General features: G+C 39.9%; 1 protein-coding gene and 1 long non-coding RNA gene across 2 annotated transcripts; one reads left to right on the top strand and one right to left on the bottom strand.

The window, feature by feature from the left end:
• The first annotated feature begins 431 nt into the window (after positions 1-431).
• Positions 432-12,556, top strand: IRAK1BP1 (interleukin 1 receptor associated kinase 1 binding protein 1). The gene is made up of 4 exons (XM_041412371.1): positions 432-698; positions 7,160-7,225; positions 11,125-11,255; positions 12,242-12,556. Exons 1-4 carry the CDS (start codon positions 432-434, stop codon positions 12,450-12,452), a joined length of 675 nt encoding a protein of 224 aa, XP_041268305.1. The 3' UTR covers positions 12,453-12,556.
• A 338-nt stretch (positions 12,557-12,894) lies between these two features.
• Positions 12,895-17,871, bottom strand: LOC121340014. The gene is made up of 4 exons (XR_005953246.1): positions 17,820-17,871; positions 16,924-17,087; positions 14,914-15,024; positions 12,895-13,066 (listed from the first exon to the last, which is right to left on the bottom strand). It is a non-coding gene; the product is annotated as an uncharacterized LOC121340014 (long non-coding RNA).
• Between the last annotated feature and the right edge of the window lie 1,718 nt (positions 17,872-19,589).

Below are 19,589 nucleotides of genomic sequence, written 5' to 3'. Positions count from 1 at the left end.
CCGCCACGGCCCCTCGGCCAGCGGCGGAGGGACTTCCCAGGCAACCAGCGACAGGACAGGAAGATATAGTCTTAAACTGTACCAATGAGGTTTAGGCTGGACATTAGGAAGAATTTCTTCACAGAAAGGATGATTATAAACCAGAAGGGAATGTTCAGGGAGGTGGGGGAGTCACCGTCCCGGGAGGTGTTTTAGGAAAGACTGGACGTGCCACTCTGCGCCATGGTTTAATTGGCATGGTGGTGTCCGTCACAGGTTGCACTCGACGATCCCAGAGGTCTTTTCCGCCCTGAACGACGCCGTGACAACGCCGGCCCCGACGGGAGCGGCGGCACTCCGGGCCCGCGCGGCGGCGGTCGGGAGCGGGCGGCGCTGTGACGTGGCGCCCCAGGGTTGCCATGGTGCCGTGAGGGGCCGCCATAGCCACGGCCATGGCGCCGCCCGCACCGCCCCCCTCACGCGTCTTCGCCGAGCTCGACCTGGCCCCGTCCCCGGCCCCGGAGGGACGCGTCGAGCCTGCGGCGCTGCCCGGGCGGGAGGTGCATGTGAGCGGCAGCGCGGAGCTGAGCGCCCGCCCGGACCGGGCGCGGGTGTCGCTGCGGCTCGTCAGCCGCAAGGAGGCGGCCGTGGCGGCGCGGAGCAGTGTGTCCCGCCGGCTGCAGTACATCGCCCACAGCGCCCGCCTGCACGGCGTCCCGGTGAGCTCCGCCGCACGGGGCCCGCTGAGGCGCCGGGGCGTCCCCAGGGGGAAGGCGGGGGGGGCAGCAGGCGGGGCAGTTCCCGGTTCCCGGGGCAGTTCCCGGTCTCGCTCGGCAGCCGGCGGGGTGCGGTGCCGTCCCGCCGGAGCGGCCCTAAGGAGAGGCGCCCGCGGAGGGCCCTGGTGCCGGCGGGAAGCAGGGGAGTGACGGGTTTGGAGCTCTCGGTGCCTCGGGAACCGCTGGGAAAGCCTGCCTGTCTTTGCAAGGCTGCAGGCATGCCAGCCCCAGCGGAAAAGGTGGAATGTCGCTACCCGGGCTTTCCAACAGGTTGCTTGGTAAGCATGTGGAAGCCGTCCTGCTTGGACGCCCACGGTGGTGGAATCGCCGCCCCTGGAGGCGTTTAAGGAAAGGCTGGACGTGCCATGGTCTAGTTGGCATGGTGGTGTTCGGTCTAAGGGTACACTCTGATATCAGAGGTCTTTTCCAGCCTCATTCTGTGGTTTGTTCGTGTAGTACAGCATTCACCCGTGCATGCGGGTGAAACAGATAAAGTTGTACACGGCAGCATAACCTGTACCTGTGTGTGCCAGAGTAACTGTGGTTACCAGAGCTTAGCAGCAAATACATACAGAGCTCTTTCCTCTCTCTCTCTTTCTTGTTCTACTTAAGTAGAGAGGTTTTGGAAAACATGGGATATGATCAAAAGAGCTGAATGACAGAACCCCTTTGTGGACCCAGAAAGTTCCTTTACCACAATGAGTATTTTAGCCTCTCGAACTAAATTTGCAGCAATGAAAAAAGCATAGACTTGCCATTAAAGCTCTGTCCAAACAGTGAATGCTCCATAAGGGTGATATTTGTCCTAACAGTTGTGCTGATGATGTTTTTGGATTTTGCAAAAGAGTTTTGGACAGTGTTCCACGCATAGGGCTCTTAAAAACAGAAAAAAACTGGTCTTTTATGGAACAAGCAGTTGTTTTCAAAAGTTACTTCTTCCTGAAGTTCTCTAGGAGGTTTGTGCCTTTTGAGTGTATTCACAGTTATGCTGGGGGAAAAGGGAGATGATAGAGTGTGCTATGAACACCAGATTATGCAATGGAGTAAAAAAGAATTGCAGAAGTGTTTCCTGACACTGCGTGATGTGACAGTGCAAGCCAGAGTTAGTAAGTGCAGAGTAAGAGAGTAAGTTACTCGGCCTAAACAGTGATGTGCCCACAGTGAAGCCGCGTGCCCACGTTTCAGATGCTGCATGCGTTTGAAGGCAAGTACTGGCACCAGATTTTCATTTCCCAAACAAAATAGAATTCCATGGGGTTTTTTTGAACTGTTATGCTGTTGCTGTAATATCTATACAAATTGTTCAGGAATAAAGAAGGCAGTAAAGAAGACCACTTAGCCAGTGGAAAAGCTCATGTTGCAGCTCTGGGACTAGATGACAAGGGGACATGGAGGCTGCTTTAGGCTAGGTATTGATCATGGCTGGGTGCATGTCTGTCACAGGCAGCATTTGTCCTGGGTTCCCTTGCCATCGGGATGACTCGTTCAGCCAAAACTGGTGCAGTTTTGTAAGGGATTACAGGTTAAATGCCTTCAGTGAGTTAAATGTCTATTCAGTGAGTTAACAGAAGTTTAGAGTGGTGGATTTTAAGAGGAATGGGAGAAGACAAGGCAATTCAGCATGCATTCATTCTTATTAGTGGAGAAAATGTTAACCTCTGTACCCACCACCATGGTGAGCTATCAGATTATGGGGCATTTTTGTCCTGACTGTAATTAAATAGTTCTTCAGAGCGTGGCTATACTAGAAAAGATAGTTGCAGATATTTACCCTACAGTGAATCTGAATAACTGACTTGCAGTTTTGACTTGATACTGATTGAATTGGGACAGCAAGGAGCATCCAACATGTAGTGGCTGGCACAGGAGAGTAGGCATGGTGTTAAATAGGTGAGTGTGCTTTAGAGCACCACTCCAGGCTAGAAAAAAAGATTGCAAACTGAAGTACAACTTGGACAAACAAGTGATTTTATTTGGGTTTATAACAGTCAGCTTCAGAAAAGTAATGTGAGCAGGCAAGCAGGGTGGAGAGTGGGTTGTTTTTACAATGTGAGAGTATTCGGTGTCTTATTATAGTTACAATAATTTCACAGTAATTTTTTCTCTTTTAAAGATGCTATGTGTTGGAAAATGGAAATGTTCTTTCCACTTAGTTGAGAGACTGTGAAATGCTGCTTGAGTTGTGTGTTTCTCAGTGTTAGCAAAGTGTTAGCTCTAGGGAACTCTGAGAAAAACAACATGAAGTTAGGTTTTTTTTCAGAGTAGTTCCCCACGGTATAATTTTTAGTGCTTTGTTTCATCCAGTTTTAAATCACTCTACTGCTGGAGCTTTTATTTGCCTTGCAGCTTTTCCACTAACAACTCTCACTGCTGGCAATTTGTTCTTAACTGCGTTTGCTAACTTCACTTGCAGCTAATACCATTCTAGACAACTGTAAAATTAATCTCTCTTCACAGTCTCCATATGGTTCTAGTTGTTGCAAGCTTATCTAAGCCCTCTTTAGAAATCATCTAACTATGCTATATATTTATTTTTAATTAATCCACAGAACAATTTTCTTAACCCTTATTGTTGCTGTAGTAGGAAGTCTGTGAGATCAGAAGTGCATAACCTTTGCAGCAGCAGGAGCTTGCATTAGCAGCTTCTCAGGAGGCCTGGGGGCAGCACCTGATTTCCATATACATTTACACAGGATTTTAATCAGAAATAGATGCACATAGTGGCATTTATTTATAGAGTGCTGTGAGTATATGCAGCACTTCAGAGCACAGAATGTGGTTTCCCCATTGATTTTACTTTCCCTGCAGCCTTCAAAGCAATCTCCCTTAATCAGCCCAGCTGCTCAAAAGTAACATTTTCTTCTCTTTCTCTAGATTTTATATTTGCCAGCTATGATTTATTTGGGGAGTGGTGTGGAGATGACACTTGTTTTCTTTAATGGCTATATCTAACTGTTGGCATTGGCACCTTGTTTAAAATAACTGTGATAATATTTGTTGTACCTGTCACAGTGTTATGGAACAAAGCAAACCATCTAGCAAAATATATCTGGTAGGCTCTGGGTTAGAGATTGTCTGAACTGGGATACCTCCCTTGGATTTATGTGCAATATTCGTCATATTTCAAACCTATTCAGGAGTCACAGTTATGGATGCACATGCATACAATCAGTTAAAAAAGGTTTTAAAGTTTGCTCACTTAGTTGCAAAATCTTCCAATGTCAATTTATCCCTGACTGAAGGTAAAAACCTGTGTAAGGCATCACCTTTTTTATATTATCACATATTTAAAGAAATATCTCCAGAGTACCCTGCATTTGCTGAGTACAAATCTGCTTTTTGTCTTTCTTGTAATAACTGTTACATATACTTCTGTTATTTCTTCTTCAAGCAGCAGAAACTTTTTCACCATTGTTTTTTTTTTGGTTATCATTCTGTCATCTCATGCCAAATAGACCAGACAGAGTGTGGGGATGAGAGGCTGGAGCTCAGCTACCCAATCCCAGAAGGTGCTCACCATCCTTAACTATCTGGAGACACTGTGGATGACTGTCAGGAGACAGGAGCATACATCAAGGCTCTCATTAACCATTTCCATAGTGCCAAGAAGAAAAATGCCCTGATCAGATGGAAGAAGCTAACTCTTTTGATTGTTCAGATGTCTTTATTTTTGATAATGTGAAGTTATACTGGATATATCTGTTCAAATGTACAAGTAGACTTTAAGAGAGATTTTCAAGTGTCTCCAGATATTTTTTATTTACAGTTCCACGTATCAGTTCCCAACAGGCATTAGCATACATTCCAAACTTATAAACACTTTCCCTTGCTCAGGCTTGGCTTGTGTATCATGAAAAGGTCTCATAGTTTTGTTAAGTCATTAGCTAGGAGCAGAACATAATTGTATGTGCAGATGGGCTGTTCTTTTAGTGTGTTGTTGCATACTTGTGTCCTTGAAGTGTGCTTTTACTAAAATTTATTTTTGTCCCTGTTCTCTTCTGGGGAAAAGAGCAGTAATTCCTATAACCAGCCAGTGTCATGAGGGTGGGCACAATGGTCCTGTGACTAGGACATTGTTTAGAAATAGCAGATAGGAGGAAGGGCTATAAAAGGTTGTGTTCAGTTGAAAACAGTGAAAATATAAAGCAAAGCAATTTCTAGACTTGACATGCTCAATGGGATATCTTTTTCATTTTTGTTTATTTTAGAGTGCCTGAAGCAGTGATGTGATGCCACATAAAAAATAAGCTTTATAAGCAGAATTCACAAGTGTGATTCTGTTAAGAGTTGTTCAATGGCTTCTAAGGTGATTGAGATACCAGTATTGTTATATTGGTTTAATTATTTTCTGTGATTCTTGGCCCACAGATTTAGAAAGTGGAGGAAGTTAGTCCATATGTCCAGAACACCTGAAGTGCAGCTTTCCCAAAGTCACAGTGAAAAGTATTTATTCTGTGCCTATTGCAATCAAATGGGTATTTCCTCAGCCAAAATATGAATAGTAGACAGAAACAGTAGGGAAGAAAAATTTTTGCTTTTGAAGTAGTCTCAGTCTTGATTTCAGTTTAAAATTCTGTTGTCTCCTACCTGTCTTTTCCATATCTTTGTGTGAACACAGTCAGAAACAGAAGCGAAGTATCTAACAGAAAATGTATCACAGAAGGCCACCTTGTTATGACTTCAGCAATTATTTCTTCTATTTATCTTCAGTAGCACATACAGCTACTGTCAAATTTGGTGGGATTAAAATTAGATGTGAAGGAAATTTTGTAACACATGGTGCAAAATTATCTTTCACTCCATAGTATTGATCGTGCCATAGCACTTGGTGCCACGGGATGGCAGTGTCCTTAAGTACACAGGAACCGTGGGAGGGCACAGCCACATTCCAAGGCTTGGATCTGCTCAGCAGGAAAGAGAACCTGTTTTTAAAAAAGGATTGAGGAGAGGAGACAGGGGAAAGCAAATGCATTTTTTCTATGTTTACAACTATGTTACAGCACAGCTATTTCTGTAAGATACGAGTTCTAGTAGTTTGTGTTTTCTGTGGTAATTTCTAGAAGATACGTGAAACCTCTGGGGAAAAATCTTTCTTGGCAATTGTAATTGAATTCTACTGTAAATAGTAAGATTTACCCCATCCTGTAAATTAAATGAACTGTTGGTGCTAGACTGTCTTGATCACTCTTTAGCAAATCCCAGCCAGCCACATAAAAGAAAAAATACAGCTTTTATGGACTACTGGCCCTTGCTAATCCTTGCCCTTACTAGAAGAGACTTTCTGAAAATATCTAAAAATAGGACTGTTGTGCCTAAATTTGAGCACTACAAATCAATCATGGTACAAATTTTGAAATTTCAGTTTTTTGTAGACTTTTATTCAATGGTAATAAAACCATCTAATACTTTAAAAGGAGAATGCTTCTCATAGTTAATACCATTTGCATAAACTTATGCATGCTACATGATAGACTTGAAGACTTGAGTATCTGTAGGAAATACTCTGACACAAAGCATCTTTTGAATGTCAACATTGAAGGCAAATATTTCCTATGCAAATAAATCTAGTAAATAAAACTTCTTTAGTAATTGGAAGGCTGGGATCTGCTTTACTACAGTTCATGGGTGTTACACACAAAGCTGCAGGTAAACTGTAGGCTGTGCTTTTTTTGCTATGTTAGAGTAATTTCATAATAAATTGTTTGTTCAAAGTGTTTACTGCAGAGCAAAGTGGGTGAAAGATATGTGACTGTTAGACCAGTAGCAAGCTGGTCAAGTATTCACATGTAACTGCAATTATTCTGTATCTTCCTGAGTTCAGTATCTTATTTATGTGTCCTGCAGGATTTGCCAGTGCTCTGTGCAGCCATTATGTTGACCAATGTGGCTGCTGTTGATGCCAAGGCATCACTGGTGGAACAGCCTTTTTCAAGGGTTACCATTATGCCAGAATAATAGCTGTTCAATCTTTGTTCTTACGACCTTGCTACAAGCTGCTGCTGCTAAAATATCTTAAAATATGGGCCTAAAAAACACTTCTCACATACTAATTTTCTAAAAGCAATTGAAGCTTCTAGATTTCTTGTACCAGGTGAATTTACAGTTACACACTAATACACACAGCTTCTACCTAGCAGCCACTTTTATGACCTAATTGTTCTCTTCAAAGGAATAGCAGCAAAATCACATTATAGAGCTACTGTATAATTGACTTGGAATAATTCAAGAAATCTTGAACATCCAGCTAGTTTTTAACTGAAGATATTTGCATGGAAAATTCAAAATTTCGGTTGCAAAGTCATAAGTAATATGCCAAAACAGTTCAGGTTTCATAGGACACCATGTACATACAGCAGACATTTAATTTCTGTCTTTTAAGGTTATATTCCTCTACTTTGTTTTAGGACGAAAATATGACTGTAACAGAAGATTTTAGTAGAGTAGAAAATACTTACCAAATGGAAGCAGAGGTATGTATTCAACCTAACCAAAAATAAAATTATAGAATAAAAAATTATAGAATAAAAAAATTATAAAATTATAGAATAAAATGAACATATAAAAATGTGCAGACTATATTTTCTCAGACCAAGGAACATAATGGCAGCATAGTCCAAAAAAACTATTTAAGGACTGCAGTTTATAGCAGTTCACCTGCAGTCTTGTGTTGTGTGCAGAACTTGTTTTCTTCTCAGATGAATGTGTGCTTTTTAAAATGTTACCTGATGCTACAGACTGGCATATTTGGTTCTGGGGCAGTATGAGCAAACCAACAATCCTGAACTTTCCTTCACATATAGCCCTTCCTGCCCTCTGCTTCTTGCAAGGAGTTGGTGAGTTCAGGAAGCTGCCCCAGTTAATAACCTTTTTTTTGCCCAGCTCAGCTTTCTTTGGGTTTTTTCTTTTGTTTTGTGGGTTTTTTTTGGTTTTTTGGGTTTTTTTTTCATTATTTTAGCTCCTTGAACTGGGAGCAAATGCAAGATCTGCTTAGGTCACAGTTGCAGAGCACCTGCATTTTGGTCTGTTCTGTACAACTCTGCCATCAGCTTGCTCTAAGTAAAGTAAGGGTTCTCTGGGTAATTGTCTCAGAATTTTGTAGTTAAAAAATGCTCTGTGAAATGTAGATATTGTGGGAATAATCCCATTTACTTCAGTATCTGCTAAGGGAAGTATGTATTTGCACATTCATGCCATAGTAGGAAATAAATGCTGTGCTTGAAACATTCACTGAGGGAAATTGTGTGTTCAGCTAATGTATTTTTTAGACCATAAAACTTTAATCACTACCCAGCAAGTTTAGAGATCCTTACGATATAAACCTGGAAGCCTGCAATAAAATGATAGCTGGTTTATAGAGCTGTGGTTTAGAGTATTCTTAAACAGGTTCAGCCTCCTTAGTTCGCTTGCTTTAAAGCATATTTTCATCTAAATAACATCAATAAATACAGAAATGATGGAGAATTTGGAGAACAAAATTTGGATTCTAAAATGAGTATTAAGATACTTAAATGTTGTGCATCAGTGTCATGTTCTGAATTACTTCATCTTCCTCATGGAGACACCTACTACCTTGAGAGCTTAAATCACCATGTTTTTTAGATGACCTGTACTTAAAAATTAATAAAACCCTATTATTAATTATTGTATTAATTACTGTTTAGGCTGCAGACAAGCTTAGGCTCACAACTTCAGTCTTAAGTGGTAACTTAACCAATTATCCATCTTCTGCTGTTAGTTTTTATACAACAAGGATTATATGTGGAAAACTACTTGCTTAGATTTAGTCTTGATTTGTAAGCAGCTTGGACCAGCTGTAATTGCTGTTGCAAAGTTTTGTGGTTGCCTGGGACCCCAGGGGCTGGAAGTGGAACAATCCAGCCACAGTGCTGCTGTTTTGGCTGCCCTGCACGTTGAGGTAGCAGTGTGGCCACTCTTAATGCAGAGATCAGTCTCTCCTTGCTTCTCCCTTTATGTATATCCTTGTTTTATTAGTGCAGCTTCATAAACCAGTGAGGTTCCATTGACAAGCGTGTTTGCCTACTTCAGCAATAGAAATGAATTTAAAACTCGCTTCCTCTCACTTCTCTGTTAAAGTTTGCCATTATATCTGTGTTATATGTAAAGTCTTGGACGTGCTATTTTACTTCATTCTGTAAACTCTTTACCATTTGTCTCCTGTAAAGAATTTTTAGAAGACTGAAAAATTCCCAGGCGTGTAGCTATTTAAAAGTGTAATGAAGAATTCAAGATATTCTTTCAATTGTAAGGAGATAATTTTAATTCATGCTATAACAAAGGAAAATATGCAGAAGAATCAAGTTGTGTATAAGATCACAAAGCTTTATATCTTTATCATAATAGTTCATTTATTGCATGACGTTCTCATGGGAGGAAGATTATGTTGGTTTTGTGCATTTCTTAATACACTTGCCTCCTTATAAACCATAACTTCTTGTCATTTGCAGCCTTATCCAAACCTTGGAATGTCTCTAATAGTTTTGCATAGCTTCATGTTACTTTTTCACACTTTTTAACCTTAATAACTGATGAAGTTAAAACATTTATTTGCATTTTAATGTTGAAGTATTCTCTGTAATTGTAAGTGGAATGTATTAGATGTAGCTTTAAGTGAAAATTGTGATTTATTTTTTTTTAGGGGGGGAAACAGCAAAATCAGGTATTGCTCAGTTGTTTGCTGATCCTGAGGGTACTTAATCAAGTGCTTTGTTTTTTAACAGTAAAGTTCCTGAGTGCCCACAAGTGCCCCAGTCGGATCAATTTATCTCCTGCTTAAAACCCATTGTTCTTTTGTTTCATCATTTTTTTTGTTTCATCTCGCCTAGAAGGAATAAATCTTGTAAATACTGATGGCAATCTGGAAAACACTATGACAGTCCTCATAGTGAGACTTTCCACAAAATACAGCTATGACAGTTTCCTGGCAAAACATCACAGGGGGATGTATGCTTTTTATATGTATGGCAAGAACTCCCACTGAAGAAAAAACTGTAGGTGTAGCCTCATCTTCAGTCTCTGTTCAATTGACACTGCACCTTTCAGAGCCACTGAACCAGTGCAAGGATCCAAGCCAGGATAAGGTTCAGGTACTACACCAAAAGGCTATCAAGGGTAACAAGATGGGAGCCTTAATTACTTTTTACCTTACTCTGCATATGAAGTAGCTCCCTCCTCATTCACTGAGAGATTCAGCTTCCTTGAATTACCTCATTCTGCACAAGGTAAATCTCTGGCATGCACACAGGAAGCTGCTGCAGTGTCATATCCCTTCACTGGGGTAAAGTGATGCATAGACTGCAGCAGCCATGGGGGCAACTGTATGCCCCAGGTGGTGGCAGTAGAATTTTCTTGACTGCAGGTTTTTTCTTCCACTCCTGTGGAAGCTGTATTAGTATGCAAAAAGAATGGAGCTGGGGATAAGAAAGAAGGTGAACCTGACTCATGGTCAGAGTGCTGTAGTGGAAGTGAAGATAAGGTTTTAGTTTAAAAAAAAAAAAAAAAAAAAAATTAGGGATCCAGGATTTCTGATTCCTCAGTGCTGTATCAGCTCAGTGTTACTGCTTCAGTCCTGGCAGTTGTGCTTTGCCACAGAGAAAAGCTGGCTTCTGCCAGGAAAGTTGCTGCCTGGCTGGACTTTCCACCAGGAAAACTATTGGGCTCTGGATCCAGGGCTGATAGTGATTGCTGTTTCATAGCATTTGGGAAGGACCTGAATTTCTAGTGTATCTTCATTTAATGCTTCTCAAAGCTAGAGACTGTTATATGTTTAAATTGTTTTTAAGTTTAATTGTTTTTAAGTCTGAAATGCCAGTTCCCTCTTCTCCCAGCACTGCAGTGAGTCTGTTCAGACAACACAGGATTTGGAGTCCACTGCAAGCTGAACTGGGTGTGGCTTAGCTTAATCTCATAGCTGAGGTTTCCTTAATCTAATGCTTGGAATTAAAATGTATTTTTTCTTCGTGAGCAATGTTTTCCACATCATTTTGTATGAGCTTCTGCATAATTAACATCTAGCAATCTAAGAAGGGACAAAGCAGGATGCATCTAGTCATGTGCACCGGAGCACATTCATTCTTCAGATTGTCTGCATACCAAGAATTCTGTATTTCCGGAGGAAGGGATTTCTTAATCCTCAGTTTTAAACTATTTACTTCTTTCTGTTGCAAACCTAATGCTAGTCTCTAGGGCTATATAGAAGTCTTATAAGTTCATAAATGTTGGAGTTGTATACAGCACTAGTATGTTTAGTTACCTTGTAGATGTCTGGCCTTATACTGATTTAAGTAAAAGTGTTGAGTAATAGTGGAAAATGAAGATATTACTCATGTGATGTCTGTTCACTCACTCCCAGGTCTGTATCATATTCAGTGATTTTGGAAAAATGCAGAGTGTTTGCAATCTACTCATTGAAAAGCTAGGAACCTCTGTTACCATCAATCCACCTCATTTCTACCATACACCAGAAGCCATAGACGCACTTCGGTAAGTCCTCTCACACGCCAAAAATCTTACAGCCTCAGTTAATATGAATGCATAATTTATGCTGTTTGCAATGAGAGCAAGTAGTTTCCTTCACACCTATTAATATTTATGTTAGAGATTTCAGTATTTAAGTATAACTTATAAATTAATGCTGTTCAGTCTAGAAGATAGAATTTGTTCTTGTCCCTGTACAAAAGCAAAATGTAATAAAAATTATTTTCCCACTGATTTCCACTGGAGTATAATCTGCTGTGAATCTTAGGTCAACAGAATTTGGCTTTGATTACATCATCATGCGTAGATTTCATTTGTATTTATTCATCGGGGTGCAAGTGTGTTACCAGGTGTTGATAATTTTAAGTACCTTTGCCAATTCCCATTACTGTTAGCTGTCATGGTCTGGAAAGAACCTTGTGTGGCACTTCTCAGCATCAAAACATGCTGCCCTGAAGCTCAGAATCTGTTTTCAGTATTGACTATTCACAGTCCAGGCTTCTCTCACTAAGTGGGAGGGACAGAAGGAAGTTTAGGCTTGGTTGGGGTTTTGCCTCTTGTAAGAAAAGAACTGCCTGGTCCAAGCAGCAAGCTTAATTAGCTGCTGTTAAAGCTTCCAGAGATGCCAAAAGTGAATGTCAGAGGCATCTACAGGAGATCAGGAAACACGGCCAGTGACGTTAAGCAGGTGCTAATATACCTTGCAGCTGAGCCACTGAAATGCCTGGAGCAAGGGTTGAACTCAGCGTGGATGCCTGCAGCATGCAGGTGGTAGAAATGCTTGATCTCATCGGAATTAGTGAGGATGCTGGCATTTGCTCCACACACTGTCCCTCAGTACCGAAGCTGTGGCTCAGAAGCTGGGGGAAGGTGATGTGCCTTAGCATCTCTGCAGTTACCAATCCTGCGACGTTAAAAACAAAAGGCTTGGCAGGAACATTGGTACCTCAGTTGAACCTGCTTGTTATTGTGCTGCTGCTTCCACCTCTCAGCCGCCAAGTGTGCGTCACTGCCGTTGGAAACACGCGCCGGAAAGCCCAGGAAGTCTGTCGACTGTTTGGCCAGGCATTGGGAAAGCCTTTATTGATAAAAGAAGAGGAAACAAAAGAATGGGGAGGCCACATAGACAGTCACCTGTCACTCTCTGCTGATTCACAGACTGCAAGAAAGAATCCAGAATGCTACTGCTTATGCTTCTTGTAGAGTGTTTGCTGTGTTTGAGATAAAGGGAAAAGAAAACAGGAGAAACAAGTTGCCCTAGAAACCTTCAAATCCTACACATCTTAATAAAATTTTTATGCTTTCTTGTGGTTTTTGATGGTTTTTTTACTTCATTCTTGTGGTAAGTCTATGCCCTAAAATTAAGGTTACACTTAATTCTGAAAATACAGTTCACAACTGCTTTTTTTCCTGTAAAACAGCAAGATATTTGATATGCCAAACATTTGGCCCACCTGACTGAAACTGTGCTATATCTGAAACTGCACTTACCTTTCCTCCCAAAACTGGAAGAAAATTAATCCCCATTGCTGAGTCATGACAAACTAAACATGTATTGTGTTCACTTCTGACAAAAGTGAGTATCCAACATAAAACCTGCTTAGGAATGTTTTATTTCATCATAGGAAAAAATATACATTTTGTCCTGGTGTCTGTTTGCTCAGTTTTAAAAAGGATACCTGTTGTCTGGATGTACATTAGATGTACAGACACTGAAGTACTCAATCATGAGGGTAGAGTTTTTTCAACCATGGCTGCATAATGTATTTTGATCCATCATATCCACTGAAGTAGGTTTCCATATCAGGGTGATACACCTGAGAAAAAAATATTTCAAGTTGAAGAAGCATCAGAATTGGCAATTAAATGATACTTCAATGAAGTATTGAAGTTACTACATTGTTTGAAAACTCCTGATGAATTTTTAAGAGGTACTTTCAATGGCATTTTCTGTGTACCATAACCAAATTTCTGTCGTCAGAATAGCAGCTCTCTCCAAGTACTTTACAAATGTTGAACAGATCTCATGATATGTTACAAGCTAGATTTACACCAGCATCAGTGTTTAAAATCAGCATTGTTTCTTACTGAAGTAGTTTCCACTTGTGTTACTGTTAGTGGTATTTTGTATTTCTTTTAGCTGGATCAGTTATCTAATCCAATGAGGCAGCAGGAACAGTAAAGAAGTGGTGAGGGAAATGATGAAGACAGACCCAGGTTATGGCCTTAGGTCCAACATGAAGATGCAAACCCCCCAAGGACAATCCAAGCCTTGGAAGAAGCCCACAGTGAGTGGCTCAGAACTGTCAGCTGGGAAAGGGTCATGACAAGTGTAAGCATTTTCTGAACTCTTCAAGAAATTACTGTGCCTTTTAGGTTGTACATAAGGCTGAGTGAGGGCAGTCCACAGACCTTTTGAACTTGAGGCATGACTCACCATCTGTTATTAATCTCACTAGACAACTTTGAAATACCTGGTTTTGTGAGTTTGTTACCAATAGTTTCTCTAATAATCTGCATGCAGAATTAATCTGCCACGTGGGTGAATAAAACAATTCGATATGTTAAAAGTTAATTCCACAAGGTCAATATTTAAGATGACGTATCTGTTTCTCCTGATGGAGTACTAAGGAAACCAAAGATAGCCAGCTAACTAGCATAGTGGAAGGTGCATTTTTTAGACAGTGTGGGCAGAATCCAGTTTTAAATATTTATGATACTCATCTGGAACAGCATAGTTTCTGCTCCTAAATTCAGGCATTTGGGCGTATTCTATATTACAATTGGTGGCTACATCAGAATGGACTGAACTAAGACTTCACCTAAATGAAAGAGGTGATTGTGTCACACTGTGGTTTATGTGCAGCAGCACAGTTTTGAGAGAGAGCATGGAGAGTCTTCAGGCAAATATGACTTACACAATTCCTTTGGGAGGTTTTCCCAAAAGGCAGAGGAATGTGCCAATTTTAATCTGCTCTGTTTGACTAGACCAGGTGTCTCCTGTTAGGTGAATGGTTCATCTGCTTACTGTTTTTTTAAATACAGACCCTGCCACTGTCCACAGAGAAGGCATCCACAACAGCATAGGGGTCCCTTGCAAAAAGCCACCTTGCATGCATGCATGCCTGAAGGCTGTTTTCTGGCTCAGAGTCTCAGAGTAGTCTAAAAATCAGGTGTGCCTTGCATAAGCCGGGAATCAAAAGCTACTTCAACCCTGATACACAAAACAGAATTTTTGGCTCCCGAAGAGTTTTGCACTTAAGAAAGGAGACATTCTTCAGTCTGAGCAGCAGCTGAGCAGGAGCTGATTGAAATGGAGATTTTTTTCAGAGTAGAATTGAGAAACCAGCATACTTTGCTAGATCTCCAGAAGTCGCAAAACAAAAGTCTGTCTGTAACAGCCTATATATAATGGAAACCAAGTTACAAAAACACTTACAAACCTCAGCAGTTGGATACTTTAAAGTGAGTATTACCTGAGTTTGGTCATTTTTCAGCTTCAAAAACCCATGCTTGAAAGTACAGCAGTATTTTGTTTATCTGCTTTCTCTATTAGTTTTCACTATCTTTGCATCCTAGCTAGTATCTATTAAGCCAAAGGTCAGCCAACTTTTAAACATAGAGGATAACAATCAAGTTGCAACTGAATAAAAATAAATATTACCTCTAATCCCATAATAACTGTTATCTCTTCCTCAGAAACATAAGCTGTAGATTTGCCAAATCCATTTGCTTTGTTAATTAAAATTCGATAGCGAGGAGTATCTTTCAGATCCTGTAAAAATAGAAAGAAAATAAATAGCCTCAAAGAGAGATGATGACTACAGATTACATATTATAATCAGTTAACTTTCAGTGGGTTTACAGAAACTAAATCCACCTGAGATACATGTGTGTATATATATGTGTGCGTGTGTGTGTATGTACATATATATGTGCATATATATATATATACATTCAGTTCATTTTTATGATTTTACCAATGTCAGAATTAAATATAAATGAATCAGAACTGCAGCACATGAAGTTCTTGGCATATCTGAAACATTTTGTAAGAGTCATGAGTTTAATTAACCTTTTTTCCCACAGACCTTGGAAGAAACAAGACTTAAAATATCCTTAAAATATCCTCCTTAGCAGAAGCCCAATGGCCATCTGCTACCACCCCTTTTCCTTTACAAGTGACAACTAAACTCCAAGAGGTGAAGAGACAAGTTCAGAACATAGTGCCACCTCCAACAATCATGGTCTCTGGAAAGAGCTAAGGCAACTGCTATGTGTATATAAACATGAATCTTCCAACAAAGAAGTGCCTATGAAAACAAATCCTGGGCCAGGGAATATGGGCCGTGATATTCACTGCTATACATAAACATTCCAGCCCAAAGTAACCCACTCTTTAAACACAAAAAAGTGATGGATGAATACAGATGGAGTTTATGAAGCAATCAGTATCAGTCAATGAACAGGCAGTGGCCTCTGCTCAGGGATTTCATAAAGACCTGGAAGTCAGAGGAAGGCAAGGAAAAGTTGGGCTGAAAACCTGGCTGATGTTTTGAGGGATTTACAAGGCCCAAGCTCAGTAAGCTGCAGCCTAAGCCTAATGTCAGAAGGCATTTTGCCAAGTGCTTATGACATGATAGGCAAAGGCAATTAAAACCTCAAAACCAACAAAAGACGCTTACACCCCTTGTCATCACTTTTGAAATTAAAACAATAAAGATGAACACAAGGCCACTGGGACAGCAGAACAATGTAAGGTACATAAAAAGAATGAGTGTCTGCTGGGTAATTCTTGGGGGTTCAGCTGGTGATAACACTACTGAGAGGAGACAAGAAAGCAAAGATGCAGGTGTTTTAGAAGCCAAAGATGAGGGACAGTTGGATAAAATTACATCAGGGAAGGAACCAAATGCACAAAATGGGACTGAATGTCAGTTCCCAGCTGAACATTAATCTTCTGCTATAGGCGAAGATTTTCATGTTTTCCTCATTTTCAGTCCTCTGACTTAATGATTAATGTCGTCCTGCCACTTAGCAGCATGTTGGTGGTATGCAGAGCATGCAGCACTGTATTGCCAGATTAGCACTGTCAACAAAGATTTAGTATCTGATTTTCAAATACAAGGACTTAAGCAAGAGAAATTCAAAGGCTTTAAGAATTCTAAAAATATGGTTTTAAATAGATTTACACTCCAAATAACCAGATCCTCAACAACATTGCTTTCTTCCTGAAATTGATTAAACACAGAAGATTATTTGCATTTCTTAGGTGCAGTGAAGATGCCACAATTACGGATAACCAGATAAAGGACTTAACAGCTTCTCAACATCAGTGACACAGCAGGAGAAATTCATTCAGACATCATAGGTTGACACTGGTACTTCAAATACAACACTGTGTATAAAAAGTGAGAAGTTGTAATTTGAGATATGGCCACTACAGTCGTGACCAGCGAAGCTTAGCCACTCAGTGGTGTAAAAGCCAAGCTATACTGGGACCACAGTGCAGAAGCAGCAAAGGTACCACTCAGCTGCACAGGTGATACAGAACTCTGGAGCATTTCCCACTTAGGATAGCAGGAAGTTGGTCTGCAGCAGTGTTTCTGAGGGTCTTTTAACCTGAGTTATTCTGTGTATGTATTATTAAAGCAAGAGTTTAGTATAGTCAAACCTGTTTCACTGGAGGATATCTAGGTTGTAGTTGTTCTTCTGGAGTGTTAGCTTTTACATCCCATCCGACAATGACTCCTGAGTAGCCAAATCTTCTGTGAATTATTACCTGGCCCACACGGAACTTAATATACTCAGGCTTTGGACTGTGAACATGAGTTGATTCTAATTTAACACAAAAAGAGACTTGGCAGGGATATAAATTTATATTAAACATTTTAACAGAAATTATTCTGACTTCTACCTGAAGGGAACTGATAATTAGATTAATAGGGGAATTAAAGAAGAATGGGTGCTTTTTTCCGCCAGAATATTAATTATTATATTTTCCAAAGGAACATCCACTAATAAAGACACTTTTCTATTTGTATGCATTTGATATTACATAGGGATCTTAACAGAGTTTTACAAAGCATTAAGAGGTGTGTGCATTGACAGTTGCTTAAGCCTTACATACAGTATTTTACAGTGCTTACATGTGGTAACTTATTGTGACATTCTTTTTTGCCGGTTTAGGTCACAGAATTCTTCTATTCAGTCTGATTAGGGGCTTTTTTCCAGGAACAAAGTGGTCAACTATTTATTTTTCCTTCTATGCAATTATCTAAATCAGTTCATTTGATCAAGTGAAAGCTGTACCACCATACAAAATACATACACTGATGTATTCAGTAAAATACATACATATAGTTGCATCATACTGATACTATTACGCAACACAGGAAAGAGGTCTTGGATTTTATGTTTACTGTTTTGTTTACTGAATATTATCAATCATGTTTAGAGAGACAAAAGGAAAACAATCTGCCATTTACAAATTAAGTAAAGAAATCCACTTAAGAAACCTTTAGACAACATCATGAGTAAAAGACAAAAGGATTGCAAACGTTTCAATACCTGCAAGATAAGAATGGGGTTTTGCTTCATTATCACCACTTTTGGTTTTGTTCTCTCCATAGTACCAATTCCTAAAATGTAAAATTAATAACTCAACATGCAAACAAGTTCTTTAGAAGATGAGTTTTAATAATAATCAGAAGGTTAATTATCTTAAGCGTGATACTGCAAAGCCATAGATGCAAACTTCTCTACAATTTGAAGCCTGCATGAGTTTTACATTAAAAACACTTTTAAGGAATACACAAGAAAAAGGAATGTGATCCAACAGGAAAAAGAGGAAGCTAATTTTATAGAGGTGAGCAAACACTGTTCTGCACTCCAACACCATGATTCTTCAGTATCTTTTGTAAAGTCTTTAAGAATTGGTTTATACTGGTATGGACAAGGTGTCTGGCAATGAGTCCCTGCCTAAGGCTGCAGCAGGTGTAGCTTTTCCTTCTGCACTACACTGAACTTCATCTGAATTTAAAAGGTGGGCAGTAGGGGACAGAATGTTTAGAAAGGGGAAATTACTAACATTTTTCATTGCTATAGTGATAAGGAGAAAGCGTAAAAAAACAATGAGAAAATGGAACATTTCCTTCTGCTGTCAATGTAACAGCAGCAATCTATGAACAGAGGTGTTTGGGTAACATTCTGCATCCATACTAGTCAGCAAACCATTGGTGCCAAAGAACTATGGGTTGTCCTAGTCTCCTTCCTCTTTGATGGTGCCTTTCAGTCTCACTCCCTTCACCCTGCCTGGAGGAAAGGGAGAGCAGGTTCCTGGGCAAACAATGGTTTTTTTCAAAAGTTTTGGTTTAGCTCACATGTATGGAAAGACTTAAGGCTGACAAGTACCTCTTAACAGAAGGGAATGGGCAAAATCTTAATATGTCTAACTGCTTTGTTAATATAGAAGGTTTCAAATGACATTATTTTTAGGATAACCAATTCTTTCTAAATATAAATATTCAGAAGACACAAACAGCTCCAACTATATACAGATAATCAATGGATCATTTGATCTTTGCAGGCTTTATCTTTAGATATGCATGGAACTTTCCATGAAGTTGAGAAGCAATTTTAGCTGAGCACAGTTTCTGATTCCATTCATAGACCATTGCCCTAGGTTTTTCTGGGAGCGAAACTAAGTCAGGATGCTCTACAGTTCAGAGGACTTGACACCCTTGATTATTGTATATGGATCAAGAATAAAGGACCTTTGAAAGTCCATACAAAGCAAAACCTTTGGAGTATTTCTACTGTACAGGAATTAAATCTCACAAATAAGCCCTTCAACAAACCAAAAGTCCATGAAGTCTTCTTAAATTAAAATGCTGTGTATGTAGGAATGGATATAATTTACTTTTTCTAGACCAATCGTTGTTACATGACCAATAATCAAAATTTCACTACTTCTTAGCCCACAGATTTTCTGTCTGCGATTCCTAATTCAGATTTTCTCGAACTACAATATAGAGCATAAGATATCCATCCAATGCTAAAGCATCTCATCCTACAAACATGTAGTTGCTTAATTTGGCCATTAATTTGGCTAATTGTTCTGCCTTCAGAGTCAGATTTTGAGGATAACATGTATAGGATTATTGCCATGAGTTACGTTTAGTTTCACATGGAGTTCAGTTGCGATGTTTGTGTAGAAAGTTCCAGATCAGTCTGAGAAGCAGATGAGAGATACTTCCTCTTTGTCACTTGCTTCCCCCACAGCACACCTTGCTGCTCAGAACAGACCATGGCTGACATATCCTGGGTGCAGACAGTAAC

Source organism: Onychostruthus taczanowskii, unplaced genomic scaffold, assembly GCF_017590055.1.
Source record: "Onychostruthus taczanowskii isolate IOZ18803 unplaced genomic scaffold, ASM1759005v1 scaffold39, whole genome shotgun sequence".
Taxonomy (NCBI): Eukaryota; Metazoa; Chordata; class Aves; order Passeriformes; family Passeridae; genus Onychostruthus; species Onychostruthus taczanowskii.
Note: the sequence above shows the minus strand (reverse complement) of the source record. Positions and strands in the feature narration are given on the sequence as shown.